Below are 21,802 nucleotides of genomic sequence, written 5' to 3'. Positions count from 1 at the left end.
TTTTTTTAGTATGCTAGCTACAGCATCTAGTAACTACAGTGTAACGGCAAAGGATACCAGTGGCTTGGTTGCTAGTGGTTACTGATGCAAGTACTCTGAATGAGAGTTGCAGCATACAGTCAGCAAAAACAGAATTACAAACATAGAGTCATAGAACAGAGAATGGTTTAGGTTGGAAGGGACCTTAAAGCTCATCCAATTCCAACCTCCTGCCACGGGCAGGGACACCTTTCACTAGAGCAGGTTGCTCCAAGCCTCATCCAACCTGGCCTTGAACACTGCCAGGGATGGGGCACATACTGTGCATGGTATCACGTGAAATGGAGAAACATTAGCCAGGCCTTCAGGAGATTCGTCTCTGCATGCACCTGGTTCGCATGAAATGAGTGGCCAGACAACTGGTTTTCAGTGTGATCTGGGAGAAACCACATTATCAAAAGGTTTTTAAGCAAGAAAGAGGCATTAAACATCACAAACAGAATTTGGTACCAAAGCTTTCAGCTGCACAGAGCCAAACCACTGCTTCAGTGCACTGATGCCATTCTTGGCTTGTCTGCAAGAAAAAAAATAGCCACTTGGACAGTTTGCTACTATGCCTGCTGGGAGAAAAGGATTTGTATATTTCAAGTAACAACAATAGAAAGCATTTTATTGTCATTGATTTCTTTTTGGACTGAGAAACTGGTCCTCCATGCCAATGATTCTGGTAATTCTTGGGAAAGAAAAGCACAATGTAGTGAATTACAGAAAACAATTAGGTAGCACATCCCAGGCATATTGGAAATCTATCTTCTGAAGAGCAAATTATGTATTTTAATCTCACTCTGTAATTTTTATAATTTTTTAACTGAGTTTTGTAAGTCTTTGATATCTTGATTAGATTTGGTTAGGTAATTCAAGCGTAAGTGGCATTACTGTAAGGGAAGAAGCCATGTATAACTAGTTGAAAAATTTAATTACAGTTTTTGAACACTTCAACTATTTCATGGTTTTATGTATTTCAGGTTAAGTAGACATCCAGCATCAAGAAATAATGCAATAATACTACAAAAATATACAGATGGAAAATCTACCATGTTGTCTATGGAGAAGATACACTGTGCTAAGAATGTGAAGTTCTCACCTTTGCAGGTAAGTGCTATCTTTCTGTATATTTGGTATCCTTTCCTGGCACTAGTATTGACCAAAACCCTTTCATTTAGCTGATGGTCAGGTATGATTTCTTCATTTTATAAATAAATTATCTAAGAAGCTTCTTCAGACACAGCTAGAGACAGAGAATAGGGCTTTAATACAGTATATACATTTAAATATATTTTAAAAACCTGGTAAATCCTAACAATTATAAAAAAATCATCCCAATGATGAAGATAATTCAACATAAGCTTCCCCCCCCCCCCCCCCCCCGAAATTTAGAAAGAAATCTACAATATACTTTTACCTTTTTTGAGGCATAATGTTATAGTAGTTTGGGTATGGGACTAAGAATGAGGCATCATGCTGCAACATGAGACAAGCAAGGTTTTGCTCTGGTAAAGAGACTATAAAATCTGCTTCCTATGCTTTGTGATGCTTGTCTCTGATTTCTAGACTTAATGGCTTTCAGAATTATATTTTCTCCTACAAGCTGAGCCCCAGATCTGAAAGGTTTTGGTCACTGGCACTGAGATGGGAATTCTTTAAATAGTGGCCAGCTGGCAGTAGAATCCAGCTTCCTCTTTTACTGCCATGTGTCTATACTGCTCCCTGCAATAGAACATTCTTTAACATCAGCAAAGAAGGAAGACTGTTCATTAATACACAGAGACTATGTCAAAGGCTGTTGGCTTTATAATGATTTGAGTTTTCAGAGCCAACTGCACTAATGTTTCATATTAAGCTCTATCCAAGTATTTAAATCTGATCTATTCCAATAAACTTCAGCTTGCAGGAAAAATGCCAGTCAGGTTTGCAAACTAGTGTGTGTTTGCTCACTAGCATGTCTAAATGTTGATCTAGGAGGACTGTGCCCAGTAGCAAGTATAACTTACTTTTGAAATTTCCTCTTTGGCCTACTAAACCTAATAAAAATCTCTGTCAAATAGGACTGGACAGAAACCACCAACCAGCTAACCTCAGCTGTCCCCAAATACCACTGCAATTGCTGTCACTGCTGACCCAGACTGGACCAGCCCAGTTCTTGAAGGTGAAAGCTCTGCGCTACATCCATTACAATGCTTGGAGCTATCCAATCTTAATCTGTCAAACGTGAATTTCAAGTGAGCCACAAAAAAGATTAGCTCTAAGGGTCACACTGACTTCATGATACATTCAGAATTAAGTCTTGCCAGTACTTACTGAATCCAGTATTACAGATTTTGCAACTTTTATTTACCTACAGAGACTCTGAGGTGGTGTTTCCAGCACTACTATTCTCATGATTTTTAATACTTTCCTTTGAACCCCTTTAGGATTTCCACATTAATCTTTTGCATGCCTTGTTTTTCTGGAAAAGCCTCCTTATCGTGGGCTAGCAAGTGCCAACAACATGACATTTCACTGCCAAGAAGGGGTACTGTACTGGATCACAGAGGGATTTGCCTTACACAAGCACTTGCCAATTTCTTTAGGTCACTCTCCTGCACTGCCAAGAGCCAGGCGGGCCAGCTCTGCCTCCCCCGAGCCCTGCACAGCTGCCAGCAGACACGCTAGCCAGCTTCATGTCAAGGTCAGGGAGCCAGCAGCCATTTCCCCCCGGCATCCCTGTTCTCCACAGGCTGCTTTGTGTGCAGCACACCCGCCCCTCTCCACCCAAGCAGCGCTGGGAGCAGAGGGAGAGGGGGGGAGCCCTGAGCAATGGGGAGAAGACGACCTGCAGGCGGGCCCTAACCCCGCTCCATAGGGCCTGGCGTGCGTGGGGAAGAGCCCTGGGATGCAAAATGGGGAAAAAATTAGGATAACTGTGGAGGAAATAAGGCAAAACCGGAGCTGCTTAAGCGCGCGTCCCCGTTTCCTGCTGTGGCACTGCGGTAGGGAGGCTCCGAACGCCGGCAGTGATGAGAGGGGGGCGCTGCCCCAGAGGAGGGGCAGTTCTGAGGGGCAGGTGGGGCTGCCCCACCGGCCGGGCACGACCCGGGCAGGGCAGGGCAGGGCTGGGTAGGGTAAGGTGGGGCAGGGCAGGGCAGGGCTGTACCAGGGCAGGGCTGCACCAGGCCCAGCCATCCGCCCGCTGCTGCCGCCGCCGCCCGGCAGCGCCACCCGCCCTCGAGGCTCTCCCTCCCGCCCTCGCCCCACAATGCATCGCGCGGCGCGGCTGACATGGCGGCCGGGCCGGACTGAGCCGCTGGCGTCGGGGCCTCCAGCAGCTGGAGCCGGGCATGGCGGGGGCGCAGCCCCGGCACCCCTAGCGCCGCAGCCAGGTACCGGGCTCCAGGGTCTCGGGGGTGCTCCGCCCAGCTCCCTGGGCCTCCCCCGAGGGGTGGGGGTGGCTGGGCGCGCTCTGCTCCCCCCGCTGAGCGGGGCGGGGGAAGGCGGGCTCCGGGGGGGGGGCCTGTCCACGCCGGCGCCCCCCGCCTCAGCCTGCGGCGCCCCAGCTCCGCCCTGTCCCGGCCCTCCGTCCTGCGCCCCGCCTCGATGGCCCTTCGCGGCCTCCCCACCTCGCGCCCGGGCAGGGGGCCGGCGCTGGGGCTGCCCCGCACACCCGACCGGGGCCGCTGCTTGCGGCCCGGGGGCTGGAGATGGGGGGGATGGCCCCAAGGTCAGCGGGGAACGGGGGTCGGCCCCATGGCCGCGTCCAGGCGGGCGGGCGGGCGGCTGTTGTGAAGGCAGTGCCCGGCTGAGCGCCCGTTGTGGTCCGCAGGGCTGGAGCTGGGTGCGTGCCGCTGGTTCTCACGGCCTGTGGAGTTAAATAGTGAGGGGGGAGAGACCACTGCGGTTGTTGAGGCCCCCCGGGGAAATGCCCCTCTCCCGGCCCGTCCTCATGAGCCGTGTCCCCCGCTGATGCTTATTGCCAAAGCGAAGGTTCTCTTTTCTGTGGGTCATGATGTGCCTGAAATGACACACAGGCATCCCTTCGCCTGTGTGTTTGTGCTCTTTTGTTGGCTTGTCTTGTATACAAATACAGCTGAACGACTCTCCGGCTTTTGCAATATGTTGCAATGTGCCAGTTGGCTGAATGTGTCATATTACCTGAGGCCTTCTTGCTTTTAAGGTTGTTTCTGGGTATATCAAAGGAGGACAAGCTCATAACATGCAGACAACCAATATAATCAGGTTTAGGCTAAGGTAGGGATTAGTACAATAAAAACTATGGATCTAATGATTTCTTTATATTCACGCCACCTCCACGTCACTTGGCTTCCTGAGCACTATGCCCTGGATTCGAGAGTCATTACGTTTGCTTGAAAATAGAGGATAAGTGTTGCTTCTGTTTCTGTTTGAGTTGTGCTCCCAGTTTCAGTAGGTGCTTTTTGGATAGTCTGACCCCAGCTACTTATGACATAATTATTTCCGTGATGAGAAAAGTAAATCAGCCGTGGAAGTATGACTTAATTACAGTATCTGGCAGAAAATGCTATATTAGGATACAAACACCATTTTTGCAGTGAGCTTTTTAAATATTTTTTCTACTTTATTGAAAATACCTTTACAAAACTAATTTTGGGATGAAATTACTGTTTCCCAGAACATAAATATTTGATTATATTCCCAGAAGGTGAATACAGAGGGATCAGAAAGTTCCTCATATGTTCTGTTCTTGCACAAAAGACAGCTGGGACTTTCGTACCTCAAATAGCAGAGGAAAAGAGACTGCTGGATGCCGTGGGGCATTTACCTGGTTCTTTTTCTGAAGGGAACTGCTGCTATGGGGAGAAAGAGAAAGGGAAGCAGGATTTCCCTGTATCTCGCATGAAAGCGAGAGATCCCTGGGGAGCTCCTCTTAAGTGTCTCATGGATCTGCTTGTCAGAGTAATGTTTTTGGGTTGTGTATTCACATTGATTCCATAAGGCAGTTCAAATTTTGCCGGGCTGAGCGTATATCCTATGTTGTAGCTGTAATGCTCTTGAAATTTTACAAAGCATTTCTACTAAATTGGTTTTATTTTTGTCCCTATCTTAATCAAATAATGGAATACTCGTGCTGAGAACTCATAGAAAGGAGGATCCTGCAATTCGCTTAGTGGATTAATTTGAAGAATGGAAGCAATCCAGGGGAATTCAGCATTCCTGATGCTTTTGGCACATTAAGACTATATTGTATATAATTTGATAAATTGTTTAAATGCACATAAGTGATAGATCACTAACACTTTTTAACTTAGAAGCATTAAAAACTTATTACCTAAATTTAGTAACAATGCATATGAATTTAATATTTACCTTTTTTTTTACCAGAGCTGCAGGCATACGTGTATGTGTACTCATATTGTATCCTTGGGTCATAATTCTGGTTCTAATGTTTTAGCAGATCTTTGGGAAAAAACCCAACCAACCAACCAAGCAGCTTGTCAGATGTTCTTAGATTTTATTTTTTATTTCTGTTAATGAATAAAGTACTATTTCCAGCATTTTCAGACTGGTTTTTGGTGTCAGCAAAGCTTGACTTGGGAGCCTGGAACCAGTTTTGTGTTACAAGCTGTTGCGACTCAGTCGATGTGCCAACTATATGGATGTATTTTTACTTCCCATATTTTCTGAAGTAGTGGTTTTCAGCATGTTTCTTTCGGTAGTGAAAGTGCTGGATGCTGGTAAAGCAGATGTAAGGACACCAGTAGAAGATGCATTTGCTTTACCTGTGGTTTGTGAACTGGTTTGTGACTGGTATGAAGTAGTTCAAAGGCTGTCCCTTCTTCAAGGATCGGAATTTGGGTGAAGGCATTTCTAGTGCTTAAACACAAGATCCAGATAAACTTCTATGCCACAAATACATACTGCTGTATTTTTATTTAGCATAAGTGCCAAGTATAAATGGAGGTTTAAGACTAAGATGGATAAATTGTGTTTAAATGCATAGCTGCCACTTAAGCCAGTTTCATGATCAGTTCAGGCCTCTGGAAGCTAGTTTAGCCTCTGAAAGGCTTTAAACCTGGGCAGTGCTGTACTGTGTTTTTCCAGCCTCCTCACCTGTATTGGTACAAATGTTGTGTTTGTTTTTAAAGTTAGAGCTGCCTTGGATCAGTTTCCTGATCTGGTTACAGCATGTATCTTGCAGCATACTGCGACATTCGAGGCAGGTGGTACCCCTCTTCTGGCTTCAGTGCTTGCTTAAGTTGATTGTGAAACGTTTGAAGGACTATTACAGTAAAACCTAGGATCAGAACCAAAGCGTACTGAAGGAGTAGGACTCTTTATATGAAAAACAAAGGTAAGGGAAGGCATTTTAACTTAGTTACACAGCTGGTGGCTGAGAGAGGATGGGTTTCCCGAGTTGGGAATGGGAGTCACCAACCGTAATAGGTTCAGAAAGTGGTTCTTGGTGTTCAGTGACATGCCTCTTTCTTACCTTGTCAGTGAGTCATACCGTGTTGTAGAACAGACAGCGGCCGTCAGTGCGAAGAGGGAATCATCTCTAACAAGCACTTCTTGTATGGATCTCCTATCCAGCATATTCTGCTCATTTCATAATTCAGTTGTAAGATACTTGCACCTATGTATGTTATTAAGTTTTGCATCAAGCAAAGCCTTTCCTGTTAGTTACTCAGTAGTACTTCCATAATGAAGATATGATCTAATGGTCACTCCTGGGAAGTTTTCAATCCTCCGCGCTGTAAACACAATGCGAGAGCTTCCTACTGAGTTGCATATCTTCACTAAGCCCAGATACAACGGGTTTTGTCGCATCCCTGTTTTGTGTGTTAGATTTTCTGTGCTCTGCACTGGCTTCCTTAGTGTATTTTTAGTGGTATTACACTGTCTAGCCTAAATCCCATAACCTGTAGTAACAGGAAGGTCTGAAATGCTGTATAGCACTTGGGTTTGTTATCAAGAATACTGATGGGTTTATTGCTGGTAGAGCCTGAGGTGCGTTAGTGGCCAGTAACCTCTGATAGATATAGTTGTAAGTACGTGGGAAGAACATCAAGGACTGATAATAGTTTGTACTAAGTTATGTCTAGTGCGTAATAAACATAACTGTATGAGATGTATGATAGCTTTTTTAAAAAACTATTGGCATAGAACATGGGAGAAGCTTGAATGATCTGTAGAAGTTCTCAGAAACAAAAATGAGCCTAAGGCTGTAAACAGTCCAGAAAAGAGACACCCCCACCGGCACATTAGGGCTGTCTGTGGACATCACCTGTGCTGCAGCCTGAGCAGAGTGCAGAAGACAACCTTTCATTCTTCCCTGTGGCTATAACCTTTGCTTGTTGAATTTCTTTCTATTTCCATTGAGGAAGTTCAACTGGGCTATATTGGTGATCAGGTGGGGGGGGGAGGGTTGGACACACTGAGGTTAATCACCATGTGCTGTTAGAAGGCTGGCTAGGGAGATTTGGGCTTAAGGCACAATCATAATGGGACAGATAAAAGCAGGTCTCAGATAAAATACAGGTCTCTATCTCAAATGAGGGAGTGCTTTATAGAAAGCTGGTGATAATGATGTTTGTAGTACCTTAAGTGTTTATATTTAATCTAGTACTCCCTGGAAAATGAAACTTACGAGACCGTTTCTCTTTCTCTTTAGTTGCTCTTCTATACTCGTGCCATCACTTTTGGACATTTCAGCCAGTTGGGCCCAAATTTTTGAACGTATTTAAAGTACTATAAAAAGATTGTTGTATTTCTCTACGTTTTTTGGAAAAATCATGCCTCAGTAGAGGAGGGGTCTCTGCTGAGGGGAAAACAGCTTCCATTTAGGGAGTAATTAAAGAACCGGTCAGTGTGTATGTTCCTTCAGCTACAGCATGTCTCCTCTGCTTGCCCAGTGCTCTGTGATCTGAGTGTGTGACAGAGGAGCACAAAATGAACGTATAGGAAACCAGGTATATTCATTCTGCTGCCAGTGAAATGATTAAATAAATACTTTGCAAAGAGCAGCTCAGAATGCAAGAGCTCACAGTTTAACTTGGCCTTCATCTTGGAAGAGGCCCTCTTATGGCAAAGTCTGACCCAAAATGTGTGCTTTTGAAGGAGTTAAATACTGTTGAACAGCTCTAGAGGAAGGAGTGGAAGGGCAAATGGGTAGAAATACCTTCTGGAAAGTGTTTGGGTTTTTCTTCCCCCTGTTTGGAAGTAAGTTACCGAGAGTTTTTGCAATTCAAATGCAGAATTTTCTAATGCTAGACTGAGAGTAGGAGGAAACAAAAGAAACTGGCAGAAATGAAAGTGAAACAATGTCGTTCCTTCGTTTTGTGAGCCTAAAATGAATTCTGCAGTAGTAAAATCGAAGCTGATGTTAAACATTCTTAATTTGATTGTTGTAGCTATGTATAGGCTTAATAATTTTTCGGAGTTTGAGGTCAGATGGTATCGTGTCTGACCTCAAGCTCTTGTATTTCAGCCAGATTATTTTTCTATAAAGAGCCAAGAATCGAGCTAGGCTTCAGAGGAGTAACTGACTGTACATTCAGAAAGCACAGGAACCTGAGTCCCCTGTAACAGCAGGATGTTGAATAAATGAAACATGCAGAAATGATTTCAGCAGGTTAATCATACCCCGCTTTGCAGACGCAGGTGAATAACTCTGCTTTTATTGCCAGCCTGCCTGGGAGAAAATTCTTCTTTGATTCCAGGTCTGGCAATTTGAGCCTGAGCCGGTGAATAAGACGTCCAGGTTTCTAGAAAGATGCCACCTCAGCACTGATTCATTCCACTCTAGTGTGTTGTTTCCTACCATGTTATTCTTTTCGGAGACACTCCTTTCCCTCTCTCCCCTCTCTTGTATGTAGATGGCCAATATCTGACAGAGGAGGGAGGATCTTTTTGAGACTGTTTTAGTAATGGTCCCTTTGTTTTTCATGTTAAGTTTCATTAGCTGAAACATTTTAGAATATTTTTTTGTTTGCTACATCATTTCAGTATTTAATTCAAAAGAAAAAAAGAAGGGAAAAAATGCCAAAGTACAACATTATTATTGTAACTGCATTTCAGATTCTGAATTTCACGGTGGAACTCTTTTTTTCTGTGCAAAATATTCTTAGGAAATTTCAAGACCTTGGTCTTCATATTTCTGAGGAATAAAGAAGGTATCTGTGCTTTTTGATCTTAACTACTTGCATTTAATTACACTCTTAAGATGTGACATTATCACAGTACTCAGCTTATTAGCTGGGTTATAGTTTTTACTAGCAGAGTTGTTTTTTTCCCATCACATTTGTACATTTGATTAAAGCTTATCTATTCTCTTTGAATATATAACTGCATATTTTGTTGAATGGATGAGATCAAGTCATTTAAGCCTACAATAGAATTTTTGTGGATTTTGTTTTTTTAAACCTCCTCTCAAAATATGAACCTAACAATATGACACATGCAAAAAGCAGAGCAAAATGAAGCCCCACTTTTCCTCCAATGCCAGAGTTTCATGGTAGCTTTAAGTTGGAAATGGTGCCAAGAGAAGTTGTCCCCACCCTACTAGTTGTTTGTTATTACCTGCTCCTGCTCCTCCTCCTCCCTTGTGCCAGCTTAATGTTAAGCTGGATTGGTTTTCCGGTTTTGTTCACTGCAGACCTGCACAAGGGAGGGAGCAGCCACAGGAGTGGGAGTAAGTAACCAGGGTTGGAGAAAGGGTGTTGTTATTCCTTGTGTTGGAGTTGGTGTTGACCTTCACTTCTTTTCAGTGAACGTGGAAGCATGGCTTCGGCGTGCTCCAGTCTACAGTTAATGGTAATGTGAATGACAGAAATGAGTCAGAAATGGAAGTGGAATTGATGTGTATGGGTTGGGGTGGTTTTTTTTGCTGTTGTTGTTGTTTGGATTTTATTCCCTTCCCAGATCAAGCAACTAAAACATAAGGAATAGTTTAGAATTTGAGAGAACCTACTCTCCTTTCTTGTGCCGTAACTTGGTTACGGAAGAAAAAGATCCCAGTAGAGTACGGTTTAAAGATAGCGACATCCTGTAGATACCACATCTCACCAGGCTGTAGCACAGTGTAGCACATTTATAGCTGTAGCACTTTATACTGGTGGTCAGAGACCAGAGTAACTCGGCCAACCTGTGGGAACCCTTCTTACCACACTGAGGCTTAGCAGCGCTGGTACAAGTGGGCAGGAGTTCCCGCTGCCAAGCCAGTAAGAATTGCTATGGGAAAGACTGACTGCAATCCAAAGGCATTTAATCTTTTTGCTTTTTGGTCTTTGACTTTTGGTCTAGAAGTAAGAGCCAGGTGTAATCAGTGTTTACTAGAAAATAGTTGTAATAGTAACTGTGTCTGTCAGTTAAAATACCTCACCGTTGGAATGAATTTAGGAATACAGATCTTCTTTTTCTTTGTCAAGTTTTATATTTTACTAAAGACTGTGCTGCTAACATGAAGGTCATGAAAATTCTGGTGGGTTTTGTTTGTTTGATTTTCATTCTGAAAGATAATACGTGTTGTCAGTTATGTCACTAGAAGCTTAAGATAACCGTTCTTACTATGTGGTTTTTGTCCTGAAGTATAGTCTGATTTGTGTCTCTGAGAGAGATGGTAACTACAGTATGTAGCCTGAAAAGAAAAAAAATTCCTGTCCTTTATACTGATAATATTCAGGAAGTTTGGTTGGGTTTTTTTAACCAGACATTTTAATCTGATCCTTCTTTCTGATTCTTATTATTTAAGTACAAAAGTACATTGTGATACTTCTAATAGTTGTAATTCATTGACTTATCTGTTATTCCTTCAGTAAATAATAAGCTACTTATTTTGATTGATTCTCTAAACCGGAGAAATTTCCATGGATCATGCTTTTCCTTACCAAATATGTAGCTGGACAGGAAGGAGAGAAACTCCAGACTCCATATCTTGCTATAGCTTTATAAAATTTGCTTTCTTCTATGTGTAATACTTTATTATCATAGGTTTTTAAGCTATCTCAAGGTTACTAAAACAAAAAAATCCAAGTTCTCATTACAGATTCCCCCTTTGGTTTTATATATTAGTAAGAGGAATGCCTTACAAACAGGCCCACTTATTCATGCTTAGCTTCCCATTGGAAGAACAATCTTTGGGTTCAGCTGATACACCACCTAAAGGACTGAGGTTTTGATAAGTAAAGTTAATCTGCAGCTGACCAAAATACTTATTACTTGTGATTTTTTGGGCTAAGCAAAATCTTATTGAATCGATGGCAGTTAATTTGGATGAGAATTGTATGTGTCAGAAGTTTGCTCAAGTGTCTGTGGACGCAAGTGATAGGTCAGGTTTATTATCAATACTTTGAGCTATATCTGTAACTTTTAAAATCAGTTAATAAAATGGAGCTTGCTTGCTGGAGACTGAATCGGTTTTCTTTAGTAGCTGATTTGAGCTGTGTGTTTGTTGAGTATCTTTTAGATGTGTTAAATTTTTCCCTTATTTTTTTCCTCCAGTGTAGTTGCAGATATCTTGGTTCTTGTTTTTTTCAGGAAGCCAAAAATAGGAAGAGAAAAAAAAAAAGCGAGCTGTTGGCAGGTTTATCACTGAGCGTTTTTTCCATATTCTGCCATTTTTCATCTCTTCGTATCCCCTCCCCTTTTCAATGGAAGTCAAGATGATCAACATTTTCATGAGTTTTGCTTTAATACAGAATGTATTATGAGAATTCACTTATTCCTCTGGGGGGAACATACTTCTATCATTTGTAGTTTTGCTTTGCTTTGGAAAGGTTTATTTTAATGCCTTGTCTGCACAGAGCTTCGCTATTTTTCCTTCAGTTTAAAAATGTCTATCATTATTTCTTCAGTAGACAATCAGCTACGATCCTTGCCTGCACGGTGGATTTAAAATCAACTGCATATTGCTGACGAATTGCACTTCAAGTGGTCTCAAGAGACAGGAGAAGCAGGTCTTCACTATAATGGAAGAGGCCCAGAGCTCAAAGAATGGAAATCATGACCCAAGGAAGTCTGTCCGTCTTGTGTGTGAGGAAGGCAAAGCAGTCAAAGTTACAAATAATCAAAATTACAAACATAACAGAAATGACAAATCTGTGAAGGACATTGGGAGAAGTTCTCCAAGTGGGAATAACAGCAAAAAAAGCAAACAGAATGATGTTTGTTCTGAAAAACAAGGAGACAATAAATCATGCAAAGTGAACAGTTGTATTCCTGGAACTAAAGAGACGGGATCAAACCTTCAGGATCGAAGTCATGGAAAAGCAAAAAAATTTTCTAATTTATCATCAGCAATGGAAAATCTGAAACAGACAAAAGCTCAACCAACAGGAGAAAACTTTCCAGGCTCCCATGTTTCGGGGAATGGGATCGGTATGGAAAGCTTAACAGCTACACAGAAAGGGAAACTGCTGTTGGAAAATCCACTGGGAGTTCATACTTCGAAGACTAATGTTGATCAGACTGGTGATCCTGGTAAGACTTCTTCAGATCAAAGGAAAATGGAGCATAAACCTGATGACTTCAGTGAGTATTCAACACTGCTTTATTCAATTTTCTTCTGGTAAAATTGTTAGCAGTCTGAAATGGGCTTTGAAATGCTTCTCTTTGAATATTTTTTTCACATGTAGTAAGTTGTTGATGGCATTTAGCGAGAACCTGCTATTAATACAGACATCTGACTTAGAAAATAAGAGATGATGATAATAGCTGTCCTTTCTTCTCATGCCTAAGACCTCAGCTTCTTTGCAAGTTACCCTGGGGCGTTTTCAGGCAATTTTGTGAATATTGTGTTGGGAGGGAGAAAACTTCATAATATCATTGCCGCTTGTGGCAATGTCAGCTATTATTGCTGTTCAGAAAGATCAAAGGAGAAATCTGCAAGAAAAGTTGTGGGGTTTTATAGGTGAGGGGAAGTATTTCCTTTTTTTCTGTGATTGTTGTGCTCTTTTATGTTTAAAATATGTTTTGGTAGGTGGCCTTTTGATTTAGAGATCTCCGGATTACGTACCATCCACCAGTGGTTACGCTTACGAGTGTTCAATTCTTACACATGCTTTTCAATTTCATAACTAAATAGATGGATCAGGCTTGTCTCACTTCAGGTTAACTCCGTAGTTCAGAATTTGTCACACTTTTTCAGAATACAGCTTTTTAAATTAAAATGCTGGTTTAAGACAGCATGCCAGAGCAGACCTTCTATTTGAAGTATTTCCCACTATTTCAACAGCTACAGCAGTTGCTTGTATGGAATACTAGGAGAATATTACAGTGCCTTTCTTTTTTCTTTTTATATTTTTTTAGCTATTATAATAAAATTTAACAGCAAAACCAAGTTGAAATGGCAGCACGTTGCCCAAGGAAGTGGTAAATGCTCCATCCCTGGCACTGTTCAAGGCAGGTTGGACAGAGCCTTGGGTGACATGGTCTAGGAGGAACCCCCCCATGGCAGGGGGGTTGGAACTAGATGATCTTAAGGTCCTTTCTAACCCAAATTGTTCTATGATTCTATGATTTTATCATCAGTCAGCTCTTTGTAAACCACCATCCTGTACTGCAGGGACCCTCTGTCACTGAGAAAACAAAGCTTGAGAACTTGCTCAGTTTTGATTCCTAGCTAGTGTGGTGGCACAGATCTCATTTGAAAGGAAAGAAAAAAAAAAGAAAGAAAGAAAGAAGAAAAAAACCCAGCACACAAATTTTTGCTCATGTAAAAACTACCGGAATAATTTCAGCTGTGGATGTTTGTGCAGATGAGTGGCCTATGAACAGTTCACAGGCATCTGGAGGATCTGGCCTGTCAGAATTGACCTGCGTGTTTGTGAGCAGCCGCGTTCCAGAACTCTGTGGCTGATAGCCGTGGGCAGCAAGGTGTCAGAAGGAGTTCAGCTATAACTCCAGCAGCCTTCTGAATGCAGGGCTTGACATGCCTGATGACTGGCCCTGCGAGGTCATTTGGGTGAATGTCTAAGGGAGTTCTGTGACTGCTTCCTTAACAAAACATGATGTGTAAAAAATTTTCAGCCTAGTATTTCTTACTTGTGTTATAGTAGAGCGTAACAATCTCGTACTCTGTTCTGCTTAACAAAACACCCCAACCCTTTCTTGCCTTGAAGAATTTAATAGAGGTGCTGGAGTTGTGACTGAAACACAAAATCAATCTGCCATATTTTTTCTCCTCTTTTTGACAGCACTTTTAGTAGCTGAAGTCTCTCCAAAATACCAGTGAACATACTGGGAAGATTCTAACATCAAAGGTGATTTTGGCCAGCCTTTGAACAAAAAATTGGAATGCAGCAATTGTGTCCAACTCCTTAGTGAGATGCTCTTAACTGCTCTATAACTTTCATTTTTCTTCTCCTCAAGTTACTCTGGAGAAAATAACTATTTCTTTCTCTAGGTAAAATAAAGAATTCTGAATCAACTAAAGAGCATACTTTGGAAGCTGATTATTTAGAAAACACTGCTGTTATTGATGAATCTAATCTGACAGCTGAACAGCAGCTAGGATTGAAACAAGCTGAAGAGCGTCTGGAAAGAGATTATATCTCCCGACTTGAAAAAGTAGGTTGAGTTCTTTATTAAACAAAAAAAGAAAATTGGTGTTTTCTGTCATTATCATTACCATATTTCTGCATGGGTGCTATTTCTACTAGAACATGTTGCCTCTGTTTCTTTCTTCTTTACGATGAATCTATTGATCTAAGATACTATCCCTAGTAGTTGACTAGTCATTCATGGTGGCAGATGTTAAGGATTGGAAACCTAGTGTTCCTTTTGTGGCACACATAGCCTTTGTAGAACAGTATTTTATAACTCTGCAGACCCAAAGGTTAACAGTTCCACTACTTACCTAAGATGTTCTAGATAGTGAACATCTGATACTGAACTAAGTCTGGTTACTTAGAAACAGAGAGTACAGGATTGAAAGGAACCTTGTGGTATCTTTAGTATATTAGCCTTCCACCAGTCCCAATCACCTGTATTGAAGATGACTCCTTAAAAATGTTCATCAAAGCTCTTCTTGATATTATTTCCAGTGAAACAAAGTAAGGGTAACCCAGAAGTTTTTCTTAATGTCCAAATGTAAGCATCTCTTGTAGCGTTTTAGTCCATCATGTAATGTCCTAGGAAAATACAAGTTTATTATTTTTTGTGCTACTTCCTGCATGTTTGAAGATCATTTCCACTTCTGCAGTCTTCCTTTCTCCAGACTTACTGTGATCTTTGGTCTTAGAGGGGTTTTAGTTACTCGGTCATTCTTGTTGCTTTTCTGTAGGCATCCACCATGTAACTGCTACCCAAAATTGGACATGCAATTTCAGCTTAGGTCTTTATATATAAAGAGGAAAGCTGACTTCATCTGTCTGACATACAAGATCTGTGTTTAGGATCTCTGCTTTTTTAGCAGCGATAGGAGGCTGCCTTGTAGTTTGAGCAGCAATGAATCCCCATATCCTTCTCTTAAGAAATGCCCAATCAGGTCTTCCCAGCCTTGGATTGTTTGCAGTTAATAATACCTAAGCAGGAATGGTATTTTGATATTATAATTGTAGCTTATTTATTCCATTTCTGTAATTTCTTGCCATCACTGATTTTTTGTCATTTTACATTTTCTGTAATGTCTCCCAGCTTGGTATGTTTCACATTTGTGGTCAGCACACCCTTTATTGCATGTCCTAAGTCTTCAACAAAAACATGAATGTTTCTGAGCCCGGAAGGATCCCTGCTGAAAAATACCTGGCACGTGCTTTTGGACTGGTGGTGAACCAGTCTTAAGTGTGTGTGCTCTGAAGACAGTTCTCTGAGCAGTTTTGCTCCCACCTTACTGTTCTTTATTTAGCTGGTACTTCTGGTCTCCTTTTGAGACCGATACTATGACAAGTGACAAAAACTTTGTAGAATTCAAGATGCAACATCCGCTTCTTCAAGCCTTTATGATTTGATCTTTAAAAAAGCAACCCTAAAATTGGTGTAGTGCAATTTGTTTATAGCAGATCAGTTTGATAGAAACCTCTGTCCTGTTTCTTTCCTATGTGCTTATTAATAACTTAATTTATGACAGCATTTTTCTGGATACTCGTTCTGACTGGTCTCTAATTCCTTGGCTCATCGTCTTAAAGATATTCTTAAATTTCTCTTTCCTAGTCATCTGGAACCTTCCCATTCTCTGAATTCTTTAAAATACAGCTGAATTAGCTCCCTGACTATCTTAAGTCAGGACTATACATTTCTGAGGCCTTGCTTGTTTAGATGCATGTATCTTACTCAAGTACTAGTCTATAGCTTTTTTTTTGTCTTGCTATGTTCTTGCCCTTTTCATTGGTGTGAAACTTAACTAGATGATTTTAAAAGGCAATAAAGGCAAAATAAAAGGCATTCCATTACTCAACTATTCTGGCAACATCTGTGGCTATAATACTGCAGATCAGTATTGTAAAGAAATACCCAATTCTTTAAAAATATTATTATTGCTGATAGTCATTCCATTTTAGAGGAGTGGTAAAATATTTTTCATCTACTTCAGTCATCAGGTATCGAACACTTGACTCTTCCAAGTTAAGTTGTTTTCTGAATTGATGTTTAATTTCTTCTTACTAGGTATCTGTCTCATAAAAAAAAAGGATGAAGAGAATTAGTTATAAAGGATAATGACCATGTTACTTTAAATTGATATTTACTCTGCAGTTGGAAAGTATCAGACTTTCCCCCACCTCCCCCCACCCAGAAGCAAATGACCAAACTCAGTTAGTGGAAAAACTTGCCCAAATTTAGTAGTGGTTCAGTAAGTCAAATTTGTTTAACTGATCTATAGTCCACCTTAGTGTCTTAAAATGGTGTTCTCCATTCATTGTTATGTCACTGTTTAAACATCTGGTGTTTTCAGAATACTTTTCGGTTTCAGTAGAACTATAGATGTATTAGAATTAGGATGAAAATATTAAGTAGGGTTTTTTTCTCTCCCAGTTATAACTGATAGTTATTGGGAAAATGCTAACAAGTATGTAGAAAAACTAAGGCTTTTTGTTGAGGCCCTTTTGTCTTTGCAGTGAGCGTATCAAAAGGTTTCTGATCTCTATAGCTGTGTTTTATTAGAGCAAGAAAATACAACTGCAGGACGAGACAGATTAAAGTGAAGTATTTGCCAATAACCTCGCATCTTTGCAGAGATGGTCCTTTCCGTCGTGTAGTCTAGTAGTTCTCAGTGGTTTCCTGGTAGGATAAACTCCACAGTATCCCCTCTTGGACACTAGGAAAATAGTGATCCCCTGCCCCCCATCATCTGAGGCTTGGCTGCTTCTTGCAGACTGTCACAGGGGTCTCCCGGGTGGCAGCTCTCCATTTGTGTACTCCATTTCTCCCAGCCTTTCTGTACACAAGATGCTTGTTCTGCATGTTTCTCGAATTCTGAGTATCCCAAATTATTAATCAACATGGAATAATCTTACCCTTTGTCAGAGGATCCCACTTTATCCAGAGCACAGCCGTTAGTAAGTCAGAAACTGGCTCTCTTCCTCCCTGTTGGCCAGCCGCACCCTTTCTAATAGAACAAAAAATGCAGTACTTGCAGAGTCTGCTGTAAATACACCAGCCAAACACCACCACCATCTGTCCTAACGTGTGTACTAGATAATACAATGAATTCTTCTCATTTTCTCTCCAGAGAGGAGAGGATAGATGCAGAGATTTAATAAATCCATAGTTATTAAAAGCTTGAGCTGGCAAGGGAATGGCTTACTGGCCTTAGGTCAGCCTTATGTGGCATAAACTCTTCAGTCTTAATGTTGCCTCTCTAAAACGTACTGAGAAGTGTAATATTCAAGTCACCTCACTTCCTTTCCTCGCTTTCCCCACTTGTCATACAGGTAAAAATCCATTTCTGCTGTGTTTTTTGGAGCTCACTTAATGTTTGCAAAGCACCTTGACATTACAAGTGTTACATAATTGCGAAATACAATTTATTATTTGAAGAATTGAGCTTTTCAGACACTGTTGGCAGAAACATTTTATCTTAATCTATGGCCCTTTTTCCTCAGCGCTCCCCAGAATACACCAACTGTCAGTATCTATGCAAGCTCTGCTTAGTTCACATTGAGAACATCCAGGGAGCTCACAAGCATATTAAAGAAAAACGTCATAAGAAAAACATAATGGTAAGTTAACAAATAAAACTTTCACTGGTTTTGGTTTTTTTCTTTAAGAAAAAGGGTTTTTTTTTTTGTTATGTGGTGTGTTTTCTTTGGTCATCTTCATTTAGGTGGAAGTTTGTGTGCTGAGCAGAGATCCACACATTTCTGTTGCTCGTTTTCTGTTTGAAAGGAAGGGTTTGATTATCTATTTGTCCAGGCATGTAGGAGAGAACATCTTTGGTCATTGCTTCTGAATTCACGTCTCTGAATAGTGGGCAGTTCATCATGCTTTTAGTAACAGAATGCAAGGTAACTTAGGTGAGAAACATACTTAGTATTTCTGTTTCTTCCAAAAGTAGTATCATCGGTAGCGAGACCTCCAGAGACTGGAGGTGGTTTGGGGGTGGTGTTTTTTCTGGTTTTTTTTTCCTCTTTGTCTGACTTGTGATGTTTTTATCTACATCCTCTCTGTGATGGGTGAGTGGAATGATTAGTACGTCTAGACTAAAAAAAGACACTTAAAGCAGGGAGGGATTCAGTTCCTGAGTCACTCATCATCTCCCTGGGTTTATGTATGAGTTTGATTTCCAGGAGAGGAACAGTTTCCTTATCAGATACTGTGGTGTTACTGTTTGCTTTGCTTTAAAGAACTGTTACATGCATGAAATCCAATAAAAGGTGCACAGCTTTTCTTGCCAACCCATTTTTCTAAGTGCTGATGAAGAGCTACAAATTCCCCAGTATTTAGGGGTTTGTGATTCAGATGGTTAGAATTACTTTTCCTACAACATTCCCCAAAATTCTGTCAATTACTCCTGTTTCCATGTATTTACCATACTTCTGTTTGTAATTAATGCTCTATCGTATATGTAAGCCATCACTTGGAAAACTCTGAGTATCATAAATCCATTACATCTCAGACAGTAGCATTTCTGTATTATGTTCAGTTATTATTTGTAAAGGATTCTGGTTCTCTTGCTGCTAAGTTCCATAATGGAAAAATATTAATAAAGTGACAACAAACCAGCCTCATCTTTGATAAAGAAACACTTTGGTATCGTACTTTTTCATCTGGGCATAGAGATAAGAACTGAGGAATGAGCTTTACCACCAAATGGAAATGCTAGAGGACAGGGAGCTGTTTCAGTTCTTAACACTTGTCTTCGAACAGCTTTATGTTGTGTGCCACATTACAGTGATAAGAGGTATGTAACTGTCTAAATGTTATTTCATAAAATATACCTATTTACAGCTCTGAGATACATGCTATCAGAGAAGTCTAGCAGCAGCTGTGGCTTCCCCACTCAAGAAGAAGCATAAAGCAGTGACATGAAAAACCCCATAGCCCATCAAAAATGCACATATTCATTCTTACAATAAATTTATTCAAATCAGAATAGAAGAGTTAAGAGATGCAGCCTAGAACTAACTGAACATTTTCATACTACACTGTGTTTTCTTAGTGCATAATTATTTTCTGGTTATTTTTTATTTCTGTTATCAATCACCTATTTAATTTATTTGATGAATTTGTGAAACAAGTGATTGTTGTACTTACTCCCAGATGACTTGATGCATCTGACATATTTCTTGCTGTTGGATTAGATTGATATCAATGTGATGCACTAAAAATAGCACATTCTGGCACCAGCTGTTTAGGCAGCAATGAGACTAAAATCAACATTTCTTGGAGCTAGGAATACTTTTTCTGCCTCTCATCTTTCCTTCATGTACAATCCACTCTGAAAAAAATCTGTGTGATTCTAGAAAACTTTCTTAGCTCGGTTGCTTTCACTATGTAGGAACAATTGCAGCTTTTCATTTCCTCGGATGAATTCTGTTTCAGAACTGTCAGAAAATGTGGTTCAGGAATGTAACCCAGCAGATTTCCTCCCCAGTTGCCAGTTGTGAAACAACATGCTCTCTTTTAAACACTGAGCATCCACTGTCGTTTCTGTGAGCCACGCTAGTACATTTGCCAGTGAGGCCGGGCAGAGTTCCTGCCTTTGAAAGTGTTTGGTCAGGGCACCATGTAAATAGAAGAGCACAGACACCAAACAGTTACATTCTAGTATCATGCAATAGTATGAGATAACCTTTTTCTCTTAAAATACCGGTTTTTACTTTTCTCATCCAATAATTCTTCAGGAAAAACAAGAAGAAAATGAGCTGCGTGCCCTCCCACCTCCCTCTTCTGCACAGTTGGCTGCTCTGAGCTTTACCCTCATTGAGGCAGCAAATGAACAAGGCATATCAGATGATGACTTCCGAATTCGTCAAGACATTGTAAAGGAGATGGAGAAAATTATTCAACAGCCCTTACCAGGTATTCACAGTATTCCCCATTTTCTTTAGGTGAAAATTTTAATTTTTCTTCAGTTATACACAGTTTTTGATACCTTTATTAATAGTGGATTAATGCATTTTGGGCTATCTTTATATGGTACAATATTAATATATACAGGCATTTTAAAACAGACTGGCAGTTGACTTAAAAGGAGCTAACAAACCTACAAAAAAGGAAAATATGATTGTGTTTATTTTTGCTTCTTTCTAGTATGTGTTTAGTCCATCCCTGGCAGTGTTCAAGGCCAGGTTGGACAGAGCCTTTGGCGACATGGTCTAGTGTAAGGCATCCCTGCCCATGGCAGGAAGGTTGGAACTAGACCTTTAGGTCCTTTCCAACCCTAACTAGTCTGTGATTCTATTAAAACTATTGGTCCTCTTTAAAGTGATGATTTCTGATGAAGTCTGGAGATTTCCAGGGCATGAAATATTTCCTTCCTCCTTGTGTTTAAAGCCTCAGCCACTGAGGATCCCTCAGGCTCTAGTCCAACAAACCTTTCCACCTATACCTTAATTAGCATTACTTAATACCTGTGGCTGTTACAGTAGAGATTTTCCTCCCCACAAGTGCATTTAATTAAACCAGTATAATCAGGAAAGGAAAATGAGAAGGAGTTGGAAGTGCGTTTTTTTTCCTACTGGTTCTTCAGTCGTTTATAACATCTCTCAGGGCAGATGGAAGTTGCCTAAGGCAATTACATATGCTTTTTAAAGCATAGTTTTGGGAAAACAAATCAGACCTCGCCTATGAGTGATTTTGGTAAGCATATTTTCAGTAGTTAACTGTGGTGTGAAATATCTGCAGGTACTCATCAGTAACTGTTCATTAAAACAAGTTGTTAAAATCCACAGGAGTTATTGTTTAACAGGTAATTCTCATGCATATTTATGACTAATAGTTCCTAAAATGAAGAGAGATGTACTCTGAGATCAACTATAGCTTCCCAGAGTCTCTTGAATTACCTTAAATAGGTTAAAATACTACATTTTCTTAATCACATTTCAATATCATACTTCATCTGCCTTTTTCTTGAGTGCTTTATGTTGATTAAAAATAAGTATAATTAAAAAAGAAAGGTCTTGAGTAGGTTAAATGCTTACTTTGTAAGAATTGTCTGAATTGTCTTGATACGTAAGATGATAGTCTTCCTTCCCCCTCCTACCCATCCAGAAGTACAGTTTGTTACTTCAATAGGGCATGTTAAACATTCAAATCCAATTTATACTGCTGTTGGAAAACAAGATAAATAATGTAACAATAAGATAATCTTTGACATTTGCTTCTTTGCATTGATTTCCCATCATCTCCTATAGTTAATACACTGGGAGTTTGA

At 40.6% G+C, this 21,802-nt stretch overlaps 2 protein-coding genes across 4 annotated transcripts in view; one reads left to right on the top strand and one right to left on the bottom strand.

Annotated features, from left to right (window-relative positions):
• Window positions 1-2,930: 2,930 nt before the first annotated feature.
• LOC115612229 (predicted GPI-anchored protein 58) lies at window positions 2,931-6,585 on the bottom strand. Its single transcript, XM_030496244.1, has 3 exons — window positions 6,482-6,585; window positions 4,814-4,841; window positions 2,931-3,710 (listed from the first exon to the last, which is right to left on the bottom strand). Exons 1-3 carry the CDS (start codon window positions 6,583-6,585, stop codon window positions 2,931-2,933), a joined length of 912 nt encoding a protein of 303 aa, XP_030352104.1.
• Window positions 3,157-21,802, top strand: part of TUT4 (terminal uridylyl transferase 4) — a 48,682-nt gene continuing 30,036 nt past the window's right edge. For 2 of the 3 annotated variants that reach the window (XM_030493845.1, XM_030493847.1), the window contains exons 1-5: window positions 3,157-3,398; window positions 11,844-12,519; window positions 14,393-14,556; window positions 18,030-18,146; window positions 20,271-20,448. In XM_030493845.1, coding sequence (XP_030349705.1) covers window positions 11,958-12,519; window positions 14,393-14,556; window positions 18,030-18,146; window positions 20,271-20,448 — 1,021 coding nt within the window. In that variant the 5' untranslated portion in view covers window positions 3,157-3,398; window positions 11,844-11,957. The remainder of the gene's footprint in view (window positions 3,399-11,843; window positions 12,520-14,392; window positions 14,557-18,029; window positions 18,147-20,270; window positions 20,449-21,802) is intronic. The other variant, XM_030493846.1, reaches the window with a different exon arrangement.

Source organism: Strigops habroptila, chromosome 8 (assembly GCF_004027225.2).
Source record: "Strigops habroptila isolate Jane chromosome 8, bStrHab1.2.pri, whole genome shotgun sequence".
In the NCBI taxonomy this organism is placed as follows: domain Eukaryota; kingdom Metazoa; phylum Chordata; class Aves; order Psittaciformes; family Psittacidae; genus Strigops; species Strigops habroptila.
This window is presented reverse-complemented; position numbering and strand designations above follow the sequence as displayed.

Bases quoted from the DNA above. Each gene is read 5' to 3' on its own strand.
- LOC115612229 (XM_030496244.1), bottom strand. From the start codon at position 6,585: ATGCTGGATAGGAGATCCATACAAGAAGTGCTTGTTAGAGATGATTCC. The intron at 4,842-6,481 runs GTAAGAAAGAGG...TTCTCCCCATAG, and splicing joins CGGTATGACTCACTGACAAG to CAGCAGTTCCCTTCAGAAAA. The intron at 3,711-4,813 runs GTAAATGCCCCA...CCCCATCTCCAG, and splicing joins CCCTTCAGAAAAAGAACCAG to CCCCCGGGCCGCAAGCAGCG.